This window comes from Melanostigma gelatinosum, assembly GCF_949748355.1.
Source record: "Melanostigma gelatinosum genome assembly, chromosome: 7".
In the NCBI taxonomy this organism is placed as follows: Eukaryota; Metazoa; Chordata; class Actinopteri; order Perciformes; family Zoarcidae; genus Melanostigma; species Melanostigma gelatinosum.
In genome coordinates this window covers 1,592,495-1,608,024 of record NC_136640.1, presented here as the reverse complement: position 1 = coordinate 1,608,024, position 15,530 = coordinate 1,592,495, and the positions used below count along the sequence as shown (strand labels likewise).

The following is a 15,530-nucleotide window of genomic DNA, read 5'->3' as shown; positions in this document are numbered from 1 at the left end:
GATGTTCTGGAAAATCTGTTCGTCAGTTTCCACCTCGAGGTCTACAAATGACATTTGATTTGATAAAAGTCCTTAAATGATTCATATATACATATGAACGTCTTTTGTATAATAATACAATGAGAAAGAAGCGATGAGAGTTCTAGTATCTATAAACCGAACCGTCCCTCGTCTCCTCTGTTCAGCCCTGCTCACCGTCTCGGAGGAGGTCCGAAGTCGCTGCAGCCTCAAACACAGGAAGTCCCTCCTGATCTCTGACCTGTCCATGGACCCGGTCCCCATGGACACGTACTCCACCCACATCGTGGACCCCAGCTGCAGGTGAGCCGAGGGAGACCCGATCCCAGTGAGTCCCGGTACACCACCAACGGTCTTACAATGAAACTCTCCGTTCACCTCCAGAACCCTGCGGGAGACTCAGCCCTGGACGTCGCCTCAGGTGTCGGAGCGCTACCTGTCGGCCCACCACTACCCCACGGTGGGTCAGATCAGCCCCCGCACACGCAAGTCCATGAGCCTGGACATGGGTCAGCCCTCACAGGCCAACACCAAGAAGCTGCTGGGTACGACCGCTCCGTCGCTCCTCCAGAACACTAGAGAACCAGAACCAGCTTTACTACACACACCAGCAACCTGACTCTGGTCTCATCGTACAAACATAGAATATACAAAGACACCAGAACCATGACAGACGACAGAGTAGAGCAGAGACACTAAACTTTAACCTTTAACATGTAACTGCTATGTACAACATGAATGCATGCAGAAGAACCGACATGGACCTGGAGAACAATGACTGTGAGGAATTAAAGACGAAACCAGAGATCTGCTCACAGACTGTAGATGTAACCGCTACAGAGGAGGATTAGAATCATCGATAAACTCATATCACATTCATACAAACCTGTAGAGAGAGAAGTGTTACATGTTCTCAGGAAACTACGGTTGAACGTCCTGTAAACTGATGCATATTTACTCACTAACTGTTTCTGAAGCGTGTAGCAATGAATCGTCCTTCTTTGTGAGTCCTGCCATCGTGTTTCTCTCAGCGAGTATCTGTGACGGTCACGTGATCGCATGCACCGCGTTGCAGACCTGCGACTCAGCCGGCGTCACCACGGCGAGTGTAGACTCGGGTTTAAATGAGTGTAAATGTCTGCCGTTGGCTCCCTGCAGGCACCAGGAAGAGCTTCGATCACCTCATATCGGACTCTAAAGCACCAAAGAGACCAGAGTTGGAGTCGGGGATGACCACGCCCCCTAAGATGAGGCGAGTAGCGGAGAACGACTACGAGATCGGTGAGCTTCCTTCTGCGTCCTGGTGTCTCCTGGTGTCTCCTGGTGTCTCCTGGTGTCTTATGTTTGAGATGTTTCACGTAACGCCTCCCGTTGTTTCATCATCACAGAGACTCAGAGAATGGGGAACTCTCACCTGCGCAAGGTGTCGGTCTCCGAGTCCAACGTCCTGCTGGACGAGGAGGTGCTGACCGACCCAAAGATCCAGGCTCTGCTGCTCACTGTGCTGGTGAGGAAACGTGAGCGTGAGGACGGGCACGGCAGTGTCTGTTCCTGTTTGTTTACACAGTGTTTCATTGTGTTGAAGGCCACGCAGGTGAAGTACACCACGGACGACTTCGACCAGAGGATCCTCTACGAGTACTTGGCCGAGGCCAGCGTTGTCTTCCCAAAGGTGTTTCCTGTCGTGTGAGTGGAGTTCTCTCTTCATTGGGATGTTTTTGAGGTTTTCTCCGTCTCCGTCTCATTATGTTCCACATGGGAGCAGCTGAGAGCAACATGGTGGTACAAGTCAGTGTCCTGGTCCTCACTCCGGCCTCAGGCTGACTTTATCGGCTCCAGAGACCTTTCATAAGATGGTGTGTAGACGTGAAGTTCAGGATACGAACGAGCCGGTGGACCTCAGGTCTGTCTCTGTGCAGCTGACCTCAGGTCTCTCTCTGTGCAGCTGACCTCAGGTCTGTCTCTGTGCAGCTGACCTCAGGTCTCTCTCTGTGCAGCTGACCTCAGGTCTGTCTCTGTGCAGCTGACCTCAGGTCTGTGGTACAGAGACAGTGAAGTCTCAGTTAAGTGTCAGATGTGATGAAACATATAAAAATGCTCTTACAGAGGTCAGCAGTGTATTTAGATCAAAGCCTTCTTCATCTATATGTTTGTGTCTCTTCCTCTTCTTCAGCCACAACCTGCTGGACTCTAAGATCAACACGGTTCTGTCCATGTGTCAGGACACCAACCTGCTGAACCCGGTCCACGGCATCGTGCAGAGTGTGGTGTACCACGAGGAGTCGCCCCCCCAGTACCAGCCCTCCTACCTCCAGAGTAAGACGCACTTCTAGGGGTGGGGGGGGATGACGGCTGTAAAGGTCCCATGATGTCATCAAACCAGTGACGTTGCAGTAACACTCCACGACCAAGTGTTTCTGAACAGGAAGTTACCTAAAACTGCAACGGTTAATTAAAATGAATAACAGCTCCGTGCCTTTTTTACATGTCACCTCCCTCCCTTCTCTCCCCCTCACCCCCCCTCCCTCCCTTCTCTCCCCCCTCACCCCCCCCTCCTCCCTCCCTTCTCATTTCACAGGCTTTGGCTTTAATGGTCTCTGGAGGTTTGCTGGACCTTTCTCTAAGGTATGAAGCATTCTCTCCGCCGGTCATCTTTTATTTTCTCTGAGGCACAAATTTAGCTGACTCAGCACTTTACACTGCAACACGCTGCCAATGGTGAAGTGATAATGAGACACACACACGCACACACACTCTCACACACACACACACACAAACTCTCTCTCTCACACACACACACACACACTCGCTCTCTCACTGACTGACTGACTGTGTGTGTTAGTTAAAGTGTGCGTACTGACTGTGTGTGTGTTAGTTAAAGTGTGCGTACTGTCTGTGTGTGTTAGTTAAAGTGTGCGTACTGTCTGTGTGTGTGTTAGTTAAAGTGTGCGTACTGACTGACTGTGTGTGTTAGTTAAAGTGTGTGTGGATGCGAGTGACTAACCCTCTGTGGTCACTTCTGTTCGAGTGAGTTCATCTGAAGCTCACGTGTAACTCGCTCTACTCACCGTGCAGCAAACGCAGATCCCCGACTACGCCGAGCTGATCGTGAAGTTCCTGGAGGCGTTGATCGACAGCTACCTGCCGGCGGCCGACGAGGAGCGAGGGGAGGAGCAACTGAGGACGCCCACCTCCCCCTACCCCCCCACCAGCCAGAGCCAGCTCAGCATCACTGCCAACCTCAACCTGTCCAACTCCATGACCTCACTGGCCACCTCGCAGCACTCACCAGGTCTTTAACGCAGAGATCCGCTGCAGTCGCTCTCAAACGCGCCGTCTACTTGAGCGACAGCGCCCCCTGCTGTTTCATACGATACACTACACGCACAGGAAGACGCTCTTTAAATGAAAAGACACCCTTAAAAATGGAATTTAAGATTAAAATGAGTTCTGCATCATTTAAACTTTACAAGCATGTAGTAAGAATAATAGAAGAGATGATAATAATATGAGGGAGCAAATATTACTTGTACTTTGCTTTAATTATGTAAAAGATGTCATTTAAATATCTATTTTATATTAACGCAAAAACATTTATTCTAGTTTATCACCAGAACTACATTTTACAGATGACATGTGAACACATCATGATAACGTTATAATGAACCTTCAGCCAGTACTCATGTTCACTGAGCAGAGCCTGAAGGCATCATGATGTAACTGAAGTGAACCTCTGTTGGTTAGCCGTTAGCAGTGCTGCTAACGTTACTAGCTCTCCTCCTGTTGGTTAGCCGTTAGCGGTGCTGCTAACGTTACTAGCTCTCCTCCTGTTGGTTACCCGTTAGCGGTGCTGCTAACGTTACTAGCTCTCCTCCTGTTGGTTAGCCGTTAGCGGTGCTGCTAACGTTACTAGCTCTCCTCCTGTTGGTTACCCGTTAGCGGTGCTGCTAACGTTACTAGCTCTCCTCCTGTTGGTTAGCCGTTAGCGGTGCTGCTAACGTTCCTAGCTCTCCTCCTGTTGGTTAGCCGTTAGCGGTGCTGCTAGCGTTACAAGCTCTCCTCCGGTTGGTTAGCCGTTAGTGGTGCTGCTAACGTTACAAGCTCTCCTCCTGTTGGTTAGCCGTTAGCGGTGCTGCTAACGTTACTAGCTCTCCTCCTGTTGGTTAGCCGTTAGCGGTGCTGCTAACGTTACTAGCTCTCCTCCTGTTGGTTAGCAGTTAGCGGTGCTGCTAACGTTACTAGCTCTCCTCCTGTTGGTTAGCCGTTAGTGGTGCTGCTAACGTTACTAGCTCTCCTCCTGTTGGTTAGCCGTTAGCGGTGCTGCTAACGTTACTAGCTCTCCTCCTGTTGGTTAGCCGTTAGTGGTGCTGCTAACGTTACTAGCTCTCCTCCTGTTGGTTAGCAGTTAGCGGTGCTGCTAACGTTACTAGCTCTCCTCCTGTTGGTTAGCAGTTAGCGGTGCTGCTAACGTTACTAGCTCTCCTCCTGTTGGTTAGCCGTTAGCGGTGCTGCTAACGTTACTAGCTCTCCTCCTGTTGCTTTAAACACTGATTGGTTGTTTACAATACAACATTATCAGACTAGAAACACTGATGGTTAACGTTAAACTTTATTTACATTGTGATGGATAACGTTAAAACTTTATTTACACTCTGATGGTTAACGTTAAACTTTATTCATACTCTGATGGTTAACGGACGTCTGTCCTCCAGGTGTGGACAAGGAGAACGTCCAGCTGTCCCCCAGCTCCGCTCTGTCCAGCGGGGGGCGCACCCGCCACGGTTCAGCCAGTCAGGTCCAGAAGCAGCGCAGCGCCGGCAGCTTCAAGAGACCGAGCATCAAGAAGATCGTGTGATGATCCTCCTGGAGAACACCTTCCTCCTCCTCAACCCCCCCCCCCCAGGCCTGCCAGACCTCATGCTGCACTCCACCTCTTCCTCTCTTTTATTTTTCCTTCTTCTTCATGGTCGTCGCTCTGGCAGTGAGGTTTTTTTGTTTTTGCATTGAGGAGGAAACTTTGAATTGTTTTGCTGCTTCAAATATTTCATTTGGGATGGCGCACGAAGGGGGAGGAGCTTCTGTCGGATCGACGGAGGTCACATGTGTGAAACTATTGGGGGGGGGGGGTAATCCCTCTGAGCCTGATGGGAAAACATTCTGAACACAAAGGTTTAGTTTGGACCCAAACTGATCCGTCACACGTCCCTCGGTCTGACCTTTGATGGACCAAATGACGCAGCATCATGGGGGGGGTCCCGTGTCCTGTACATATTTTACAAATACAGATTATGTATAACTAGTCCTTAGTGCTAATCTTAGACGTCGACGTTTTCTCCATGGTGTGCCTTTGTCAGGGTTTCAATGTGTACAATTTGTAAAGTAAAAAGTCTAACCTTGCCGGGGGACAAAAAACACAGGTACTAATTATTATGGAGGTCGTCCACGTCACCCACGACGCGGGGGGGAGGGGCCTCTAATGATCGTCAAAATATACAATCATCCATATACCCTGTTGCCTGAAAGTATTTATCCTGTACAGCTAGATAGTGCTACACACACACACACAAACACAAATATTCTTTTCAAACTCTTTCCCAAAAAACAATAAATAAAAAAAAAACAATCTTCTTTTAAACACTTTCAATGTATCGACGGGGAGACGGCAGAACACTAGACGGACATGTAACCTGTAAATAGCTCCCGGCTTCTCTTTCTTTGCTTTTATTCAGCTGTTTAATGTCGTTTTATTTTCATTATCAGCAGCATTTTTTAATTTGTTTACACATTGACAAGTGTGTAAAAGGCAATAATCCTCAACTCTCAAACTCCTTCAACCACGACGGAGAGAAACGTGGCGCTCAAACATCGACTTCCTGTATTGAAGACCTCCGTTTGAGAAGAAGAGCGTTCGATCCCATCGCACATCCGATTGTCCTTTCAAGGAAAAGTCATAAAAGAGACTTTAAACTTTACTTTCTTTAGCAGGTAGAAACACAAACGTTTTATTATTTCACAGAAAGCTGATTTGAGTCCCTTCCTGGTGCTGTGAGCGGCTTTTTAGGGTCCAGAACAAAACGGGTCACAGCATCGAGACCTGTTTTCATCTCGTCTGAGCTCAGTCGGCCTCAAATAAACTGACATTTCTGATCAGAAAACATCTAAAGACGTTAACGAGACGAAGAAAGGCGATGTCGGAACGAGCTGAGCTCTGTTTGGCGGAACCAACAGTAAACTGTTTTTTTGGTCCCTGATTCCAGATCGTTGCACCATTGTAGTGGATGCAGGTCGACAGAGGTCGTCCCTCTGATCCCGCTCGTGGAGATTGAAGAGGTGGTGGAATGTAGCTGTGATACTTGAGGGGACTGATGCAGAAGCCAGATGCCAAAAAACCATTTTCTGGGCACATTTGGAGATCAAACTAGAGTGGTTTCCAAAGCTGCCGTGTTCTAGACGGCGGAGGGTGTTTCTAACCGAATCTGAAGCCGCTGTCTGGTTCAGAGGTGAAACCTGCTCGAAGTAGCTGATCTGTTATCTGTATTTACTCGTGATTGTTAGGTGTGAATATGGAACAATTGGCACAAGAACCCAACCCACAAAGGTCCACTCGGGTCGTGACGGGGTTTTCTGCCTCAATGACGCCCAAATATAAGCTCACTGTGAACGGAAACCCGGCGGCTGTCAGACCTGAACCTCCTCGGGTTCTCTGTGGTTCGTCGGTTGGTGGTTCGTTGGTTTAAGACGCCGTGGTTCCGGGTCCTGTAGAACCAGCTGTGGTAGTTCGGACTGTTTTGGTTGAAGTAGGAACGGGTTCGTCCAACGCTGCGGTCCTGCCTTAACATCTATGCACGGCAAATAGTTGAGTATTGTTGTACGAACTCTGACGTTATTATTTCAGCATCTTTACTCGCGTTGGTTCGTCTGAGAATCGGTTCACTGCTGCTGTTCTCGTGTCGTAGTCGTCTGAGGAAATGTGATCGTCTTCTGTCCGTGCAGCTCAACACATGAGCATTACTTTGAAACAGTGTTTTTAATTCAACGTTGCAGAAAGGGAAGACTGAAGTGATGAAGCACTCGATTCATTGGTCCAGTTTAGCAGATTAATCGGGTTCGCCCTCCGTCACCAACAGACGTATGAAGGGAGACTTTCCAACAAACTGAAGCTCGAACACAGTTCGACTTCGCCAATTGTTGCGTGAAGTGCATTTGATTGTCAGTTTCGGAAAAAGGTTGTTTCAGACGCCATTAAGCCCCCGATTAGTTTATCGTGTTTAAAAATCAACCCTTCGACTGTTCCTACTACAAACAGGAAGTCAGTTTTAAAGTAGTAAAGCTCGCATTTTGCTTGATTTGATTGGCTGCCATTGACTTCGTGCCTGGTGCTAAAATTTTAGAATATTTTAATTTTTATGCGTGTCTAAATAAAACCGCTAGAAAACCGTGACGTCACCTAGCAACGAGTCTGATCGGAGCCTCAACAAAACAATTTAACGTGTCAATCTCGTATTTTAGGTTTTTCAAACTATCTTTTTTAACTTTGATGGCAGAATAACTGACTGATGTAGCATTCAGTGAAACATCAGCCCTCCATCCCAATGTAAGAAGTCCAGAGTCAAGCATGAAAGTTCATCACCTTTAAGTTGTTAAAGTCTCGTTTTCATCACCTTTAAGTTGTTAAAGTCGCGTTTTCATCACCTTTAAGTTGTTAAAGTCGCGTTTTCATCGCCTTTAAGTTGTTAGTCTCGTTTTCATCACCTTTAAGTTGTTAGTCGCGTTTTCATCACCTTTAAGTTGTTAAAGTCTCGTTTTCATCACCTTTAAGTTGTTAAAGTCTCGTTTTCATCGCCTTTAAGTTGTTAAAGTCTCGTTTTCATCACCTTTAAGTTGTTAAAGTCTCGTTTTCATCACCTTTAAATTGTTAAAGTCGCGTTTTCATCACCTTTAAATTGTTAGTCGCGTTTTCATCGCCTTTAAGTTGTTAAAGTCTCGTTTTCATCGCCTTTAAGTTGTTAAAGTCTCGTTTTCATCGCCTTTAAGTTGTTAAAGTCTCGTTTTCATCACCTTTAAGTTGTTAGTCTCGTTTTCATCACCTTTAAGTTGTTAAAGTCTCGTTTTCATCACCTTTAAGTTGTTAAAGTCTCGTTTTCATCACCTTTAGATTGTTAAAGTCGCGTTTTCATCACCTTTAAATTGTTAGTCGCGTTTTCATCGCCTTTAAGTTGTTAAAGTCTCGTTTTCATCGCCTTTAAGTTGTTAAAGTCTCGTTTTCATCACCTTTAAGTTGTTAAAGTCGCGTTTTCATCACCTTTAAGTTGTTAGTCGCGTTTTCATCACCTTTAAGTTGTTAGTCGTGTTTTCATCACCTTTAAGTTGTTAAAGTCGCGTTTTCATCGCCTTTAAGTTGTTAAAGTCTCGTTTTCATCTCCTTTACGTTGTTAAAGTCGCGTTTTCATCACCTTTAAGTTGTTAAAGTCGCGTTTTCATCGCCTTTAAGTTGTTAAAGTCTCGTTTTCATCTCCTTTACGTTGTTAAAGTCTCGTTTTCATCACCTTTAAGTTGTTAGTCTCGTTTTCATCACCTTTAAGTTGTTAGTCGCGTTTTCATCACCTTTAAGTTGTTAAAGTCGCGTTTTCATCGCCTTTACGTTGTTAAAGTCTCGTTTTCATCGCCTTTACGTTGTTAAAGTCTCGTTTTCATCGCCTTTAAATTGTTAAAGTCTCGTTTTCATCACCTTTAAGTTGTTAAAGTCGCGTTTTCATCGCCTTTAAGTTGTTAAAGTCTCGTTTTCATCTCCTTTACGTTGTTAAAGTCACGTTTTCATCACCTTTAAGTTGTTAGTCTCGTTTTCATCACCTTTAAGTTGTTAAAGTCTCGTTTTCATCTCCTTTACGTTGTTAAAGTCTCGTTTTCATCACCTTTAAGTTGTTAGTCTCGTTTTCATCACCTTTAAGTTGTTAAAGTCTCGTTTTCATCACCTTTAAGTTGTTAGTCTCGTTTTCATCGCCTTTAAGTTGTTAAAGTCTCATTTTCATCTCCTTTACGTTGTTAAAGTCTCGTTTTTCTGACACAAGATGTTCGGATATATCGGTACGGATTGTCAGGATTTTAGCTAAAGTTGTTTGAGGTACACATTTATTCAGATTTCCACAGAAACGTCTCATTTTTTAACTCGATCCATCGTCTCTACTCAACACTTCATGTTTTTTTTTTAAACCTGTTTAAGCTACATTCCCTGATTTTCCTCTAAAATGAGCCCACAGACCTTCAACTACAGAATCGGGGGGGGGGGGGGTCTGAAGGCAAGGTTTATTTGAGCTCCGTGTTTAGCAGATTGCCATCGTTTTTGTTTGACTTGTTGTGTGAATGGAAATATTAAGGATTATGTATCCATAACCTCTTAAACAAGTGGTTGACTTGCACTAATTTAAAAACAGTCATGGGTTTGTAAAGATGAGAACCTCAAAATGTGGCATGTTTTATTTGATGTTATGCAAAATCTAATGTCTGTAGAGTAATGGTTTGAGTTTTGTTTTATTGCAGTATGTGATAATTGTAAATACTTTGTGTACAATTTGAGATGGTATATTTACTACACTGTACATACATGTGATATTGTATTATTTTGTTTTTTGTAAAGCAGTTAGTTCCTGTATAATAATATACAAAGTGTGTGTGTGTGCGCGCGTGTGTGTGTGCGCGTGTGTGTGTGTGTGTGCGTGCGTGTGGTTCAATAAACCAAAGTTTTGAACAAATTGAAAGTTTGACCTGATGGTGATCACCAAATTCAGTAGGCTTCATCATCTGAGGACCAGGAATGTCTTACTGAGATCTTTCAAACATTCCTGGAGTCACTGCAGACTCTGCACCAGCAATCTGAGGCGTGACGCTAACGAGACATATTTTGTGGACTTTAAGAATTTACAATTCAGCTCACTGTTTAATAGTTTCTGTCAATTTCAATCCCACACGTGGCATCGCAGCGCTACATGCTGCCTCCTGTGCACTGAGAGAGACTAACTGAGAACCTTTTCTTCATGGAGCTGCTTTTGTCTTCACGGTTTATGTCCAAACAGTAAAAGGACCAAAAACCAACTCATTCAAAGTTGGAAGAACACTTTTGTCTAAAATATCATTGTATGCTGAAACATAAAGATGGTCCTTCATTGGATCTCATCCGGTATGTTTGGGTATGTAAACAGGTGTATTGCTGCACTTCCTGTTTGCGACCGCTAGGTGGAGCCGCTGCTTAATGTTTCCGCTTCCTCCTGCAGCCAGCGGTGCGTAACATCTGGAGAGCATCAGAAACGCCTCCTGCAGCCCAAAGTGTCGGCTGCCGGCACCATGTGGTGAATGGTCCTCTCCGTGTCTGGATGAAGATCAGTGAATCCGAAGGTATATAGGAGAATGGCCGACTTCTGGGTCTTGAAGGATTAGTTCAAGACCCATATTTGATTCTGATATCTCGTACCCCGTTTTTAAACAACGAACAAACTAATTTAATGCTCCAGCGGAAAGCTTGACCCAACAACCACGGCTGCGTTGCAAAGCAGCAGAACATCGCGCGTGTGCTGTGATGTGTGTTTTGTCTGCAGCAGATGTTGGATTCATGTTTTGCATCTGTTGCTGCTGCCTTGATGTTTCACGAGTTTATCACATTTATTCAGACAGTCAGAAACCAACCACGCGCGCGCACGCACACACACACACAATAAGAACTCTGAAGACGTTGAGTTGGAATCTCTTCACACTTTATTACAAACTCATCGTCGCCATGAAGAAAGCTTGTGATGAAATCAAACAGAATCGTACGCGACACACACTGGTGTTAGACGGAGCCGAGCGTTGTTCTTCATGAGATACACCGAGCCCGGGGGGGGGGGGGGGGCTACGCTTTCCTGTGAGGCATTGAGGCGAAGAGCAGCCAGTACAGAGAGTAGCAGCTTCCTGTGGAGAAAACAAACGCACCCTCATGAGCTAGGATGCTGACGTCATCATAAAAAAACAATAATCCTAAATATCCCCAAAATATGTTGATTGTGTCAGAGATTCATTGATGATCAGAGAGAAACATTCGTTTGATCAGTGCATCAACTACACCGGGCTCTTCTCAGTTCGCTACATCCTCGATTCCTTTCCTCAACTCCTCTCCTTGTGTCTTAGTCCCTCCCACCTGAGACGAAGAGGTGAGGAGGTGAGGAGAGGAATCGAGGATGTAGCGAACTGAGAAGAGCCCGGTGTAGTTGATGCACTGATCAAACGGAGGAGGTGAGGTGGTGAGGAGGTGAGGTGAGGGGAGGAGGGGAGGGGAGGAGAGGTGGTGAGGAGGTGAGGTGAGGTGAGGTGAGGAGGTGAGGTGAGGTGAGGTGAGGTGAGGTGAGGGGGAGGAGAGGTGGTGAGGAGGTGAGAGGAGGTGAGGTGAGGAGGTGAGGTGAGGTGAGGTGAGGTGAGGGGGAGGAGAGGTGAGGTGAGGGGGAGTAGGGGAGGAGGGGAGGAGAGGAGGTGAGGAGGGGAGGAGGTGAGAGGAGGTGAGGTGAGGTGAGGAGGTGAGGTGAGGTGAGGTGAGGGGGAGGAGGGGAGGAGAGGAGGTGAGGAGGGGAGGAGGGGAGGAGGTGAGAGGAGGGGAGGAGGTGAGAGGAGGTGAGGAGGGGAGGAGGTGAGGTGAGGTGAGGAGGGGAGGAGGTGAGGTGAGGGGAGGAGGTGAGGAGGGGAGGAGGTGAATCACTTATCCTTTATGCTAATTCACAGTGAACCCTGTTTGTGTCAGATCAGCTGTTTGAAAGCAGAAATGAGACTTTGTATTGTAATTTATCGTGTTGTAAATAATTCCATCCGGTCGAGTTAAACTTCAGAACTTCATCCGATATATTTTAAACTTCTTTCCAACTTTTCAAACTGAACCGGAGACTTTGATCCTTTTGCACACGTTACCTCCCAGAGTTAGCGTCATGGTCGCCCGGTAGAGCACCACGTCAAAGGTTCCCCCCTTGATGTGGACCGGCAGCCCGTTGTCCTCCTGTGTGAGACCACAAGGTGAAAACAGGGTGTGCTAATGTGTTAGCATCAAACATGACACCACCAACACCTCATCGATCATGTGACACTGACGAAGGGAACGAGCTGGAGGGAGACGCCTCCCGAAGAGGAGGTGAAACAGACGCGAAATTTAAAGTTTTATATTTTGGCCGTCGCCATCTTGTTTTTTTTGCAGCCAGTGAACAGGAAGTGACCATATCTGGACTGAGGAGGAGTGACGTAGAGACGCCGTATACGTCTCTGCTAGAGACCTGTCAATCAGCGTGTAGCCCCGCCCTAAAGCATCCCCTGCTTTATGGTCTGTGTGACTCTAAATGGACCATAATGTACTAAATGAACATCATGCTGTATTGAAGAAGACTTGAAACTAGAGATTGAGACATAAACTCATGTTTACAATGTTTACTGAGGTAATAAATCAAGAGAGAAGTAGAGTCATTTTCTATAGACTTCTATACAACCAGAGGAGTCGCCCCCTGGTGGACACTAGTGAAGGCAAGTTTATTTGTAGAGCACATTTCAACAACAAGGTAATTCAAAGTGCTTCACATAAAACCATTAAAAGCATCAAAACATAAGGCAAAAGAAAAGGAGATTTAAAAACAATTAAGAACATTCATTGTGTTAAAACATTTTAATAAACAATAAAAACAGTGTAAGAAATAAAATACAGTCGTAACATTTTAAGTTTAGCGGCACTTAATGAGCCATTTTCTGGAAACCCAAACTCTTCTGACCAGTATATGGAAGACATTCCAAACATGACTCTCCGTGTTTCTGTCGCATTCATTCAACAATCAACAACCTTTTCCGCTGATTTAGAACTTTTTCCACCAACGTCACCTTCTGGTGTGGACTAGAGAGAATGCGGCTTTAACTTTGTGAAGCGTTTGCTTCTCTTAAGTTGCCTCCTGGATGTTTGAAGAAGCCCCTTTCTGTTCTTTGCTGCAGAGGTTTTGGTCAGACTGTGATCTAAAACCCTCTGTGGCTATTCCTGGTCCTCAGAGGATGAATCCTAATGATTTAACCGTCGTGTTACCTGGAAGATCTTCTGGGCCTCGGGGACTTTGTTCCTCAGCTGTCTGGCGGAGCTGCTGAAGGCCCGAATGGCCAGAACTGGAACTTTCTGGAAACACAAAGAAATGTGAAGAAAAATGAATTAAATACGTGCGATAAATCCTCTGGAGAGTCTTCAGTATTTGAGTGAAGTGCAGACTCTGAAAGCTCTTCCTCACGTTTCCATGTCTCACTGCTTCTCCTCTGAGGCTGCACAGGAGCATTAACGTCTCTTTACTCATTGTTTTCCAATGAAAACTGAGCTTTAGATGATTTCATTTTCATGTGTTTTCAAACAGAGTCCAGCAGATGTTTTATTATCGAACACGTTGCTGCAACGTTTCTCCTGAAACTTCTGAACAGACTGTAGTTTAGTACTTGAGCTCAGAGAGAACACGACATGTTTATGTCTTCAAGCAGTTTTATTCTGATCGTAACGGAACTCATTAAAGTAGCTCAGGGTTCAGAGTAAGAACCGAGCTGCTGTTCAAAGAGTTCATCTTTCTTCTTTAAACTAGATCTAAAGTTTAAATCAGGATCCAAACATTTAAACGAGTCTGTGTTGATGCGACAACTTTTATTCTGTTTCACCATCAAGGTTTCATTCTTTAATGAATTACAGTTGTTTCTGCAGATTGTTCACATGAAAAGTTTTACTTTTATTGATGTTGACTCTTATTGTGAAACTCAACCCATCAAAGTGTCAGAAAGAGGAAACAGGCTTTATTAAAGTGTTATTTCCTCTTTCACCTTATTTCCAGTTCAGCATTTATATTCTGAACATGAAACACTTCACGGCTCAGAACACAACAATATATATTATATATTATATATATCAGATATATTCATCATCTTTTCATGCTGTTTGTGTGACAAGGAACACATTTAATAAAGCATCATGTTACTCATGAAGCTGGTTTAAATGCAGGACTTTTACTTGTTTTACTACTTTGACTGGAGTACTTCTTCCACCGTTGTATTTGTACCTGAACACATCCACATGTCTGCCTCCGTTGTATTCTAAACATGAGAGGTATATATTTATCTCTTTTATTTCAGGAGAAAGATTTAAATAAGTGGAAGTTGAGACTTCCATGAAACATGATGTTCATATTTGAACAGGTGAGTCTGTTCTTCAGTCTGCTGTTCAGCAGAAACAGGAAGTGACTCTGAGATCATTTCTGTTCCCACACGCTCACTTTAAGAACAACAACCTTTGTTACTTTCAGATGTGTTCCCGTTTCTTTCTTCATCATATAATCGTCACCAGGAGACAAACCTGAATCTATGAACCAACATGTTCAGTCGGTTCATCTTCAGTGTTTCATAATCTTTGATAAATAGGAGTTTTTATGAGTTTGGCTCCATTATTTTTCATCATTATTCTTATGAAAGTTGTAACTTGTGTTGTTAAAAAGCTCCGCAGCTATAAACACGATGGCAGTCACTCGACTTCTACGATATAAACGTCTCTAAATACATAAAGTGTGAAAGAACTCGGAGGTGTGAGCTGACTGCTACAAAATAAAGTTCCCACACAACTAATTCTCACATTACGGTCGAAGTTTGAAATAGTTTGAAACACGCGGTTGATCAACTAAAACAGAAAACACTACTTGGTCTCTGATCTCTGATAATGTTTCATTGTAAACAACCAATCAGAGGAGAGCTAGTAACGTTAGCAGCACCGCTAACGGCTAACCAACAGGAGGAGAGCTAGTAATGTTAGCAGCACCGCTAACGGCTAACCAACAGGAGGAGAGCTAGTAACGTTACCAGCACCGCTAACGACCAACCAACAGGAGGAGAGCTAGTAACGTTAGCAGCACCGCTAACGGCTAACCAACAGGAGGAGAGCTAGTAATGTTAGCAGCACCGCTAACGGCTAACCAACAGGAGGAGAGCTAGTAATGTTAGCAGCACCGCTAACGGCTAACCAACAGGAGGAGAGCTAGTAACGTTAGCAGCACCGCTAACAGCTAACCAACAGGAGGAGAGCTAGTAATGTTAGCAGCACCGCTAACGGCTAACCAACAGGAGGAGAGCTAGTAATGTTAGCAGCACCGCTAACGGCTAACCAACAGGAGGAGAGCTAGTAGCGTTAGCAGCACCGCTAATGGCTAACCAACAGGAGGAGAGCCAGTGAGTACTGGCTGAAGGTGAACTATAACGTTATCATGATGTGTTCATGTGTTCTTTTATTTTGAAATGAAACAGTTTCAACATACATCAGAAGTCTGTCTCTTTAAGAAAGATATTTTATTTTGAAATGAAACAGTTTTAACTTGCAGCAGAAGTCTGTCTCTTTAAGAAAGATCTTTTATTTTGAAATGAAACAGTTTTAACTTGCAGCAGAAGTCTGTCTCTTAAAGAAAGATCTTTTATTTTGAAATGAAACAGTTTTAACTTGCAGCAGAAGTCTGTCT

General features: G+C 44.8%; 2 protein-coding genes across 4 annotated transcripts in view; one reads left to right on the top strand and one right to left on the bottom strand.

The window, feature by feature from the left end:
- nf1a (neurofibromin 1a) overlaps positions 1–10,026 on the top strand; it is a 75,296-nt gene extending 65,270 nt beyond the window's left edge. For 2 of the 3 annotated variants that reach the window (XM_079272140.1, XM_079272139.1), the window contains 9 exons: positions 186–321; positions 403–563; positions 1,177–1,299; positions 1,407–1,525; positions 1,604–1,704; positions 2,192–2,334; positions 2,597–2,643; positions 3,094–3,310; positions 4,731–4,998. In XM_079272140.1, the coding sequence (XP_079128266.1) occupies positions 186–321; positions 403–563; positions 1,177–1,299; positions 1,407–1,525; positions 1,604–1,704; positions 2,192–2,334; positions 2,597–2,643; positions 3,094–3,310; positions 4,731–4,873 (1,190 nt within the window). In that variant the 3' untranslated portion in view covers positions 4,874–4,998. Of the gene's footprint in view, positions 1–185; positions 322–402; positions 564–1,176; positions 1,300–1,406; positions 1,526–1,603; positions 1,705–2,191; positions 2,335–2,596; positions 2,644–3,093; positions 3,311–4,717 lie in introns of all 3 variants that reach the window. The other variant, XM_079272138.1, reaches the window with a different exon arrangement.
- Positions 10,027–10,746: 720 nt separating this feature from the next.
- The window catches only part of cox7a1 (cytochrome c oxidase subunit 7A1), a 7,686-nt gene continuing 2,902 nt past the window's right edge, over positions 10,747–15,530 (bottom strand). The window contains exons 2-4 of the mRNA XM_079271945.1: positions 13,088–13,174; positions 11,944–12,028; positions 10,747–10,959 (exon numbers count right to left, since the gene is read on the bottom strand). Coding sequence (XP_079128071.1) covers positions 10,901–10,959; positions 11,944–12,028; positions 13,088–13,174 — 231 coding nt within the window. The 3' untranslated portion in view covers positions 10,747–10,900. The remainder of the gene's footprint in view (positions 10,960–11,943; positions 12,029–13,087; positions 13,175–15,530) is intronic.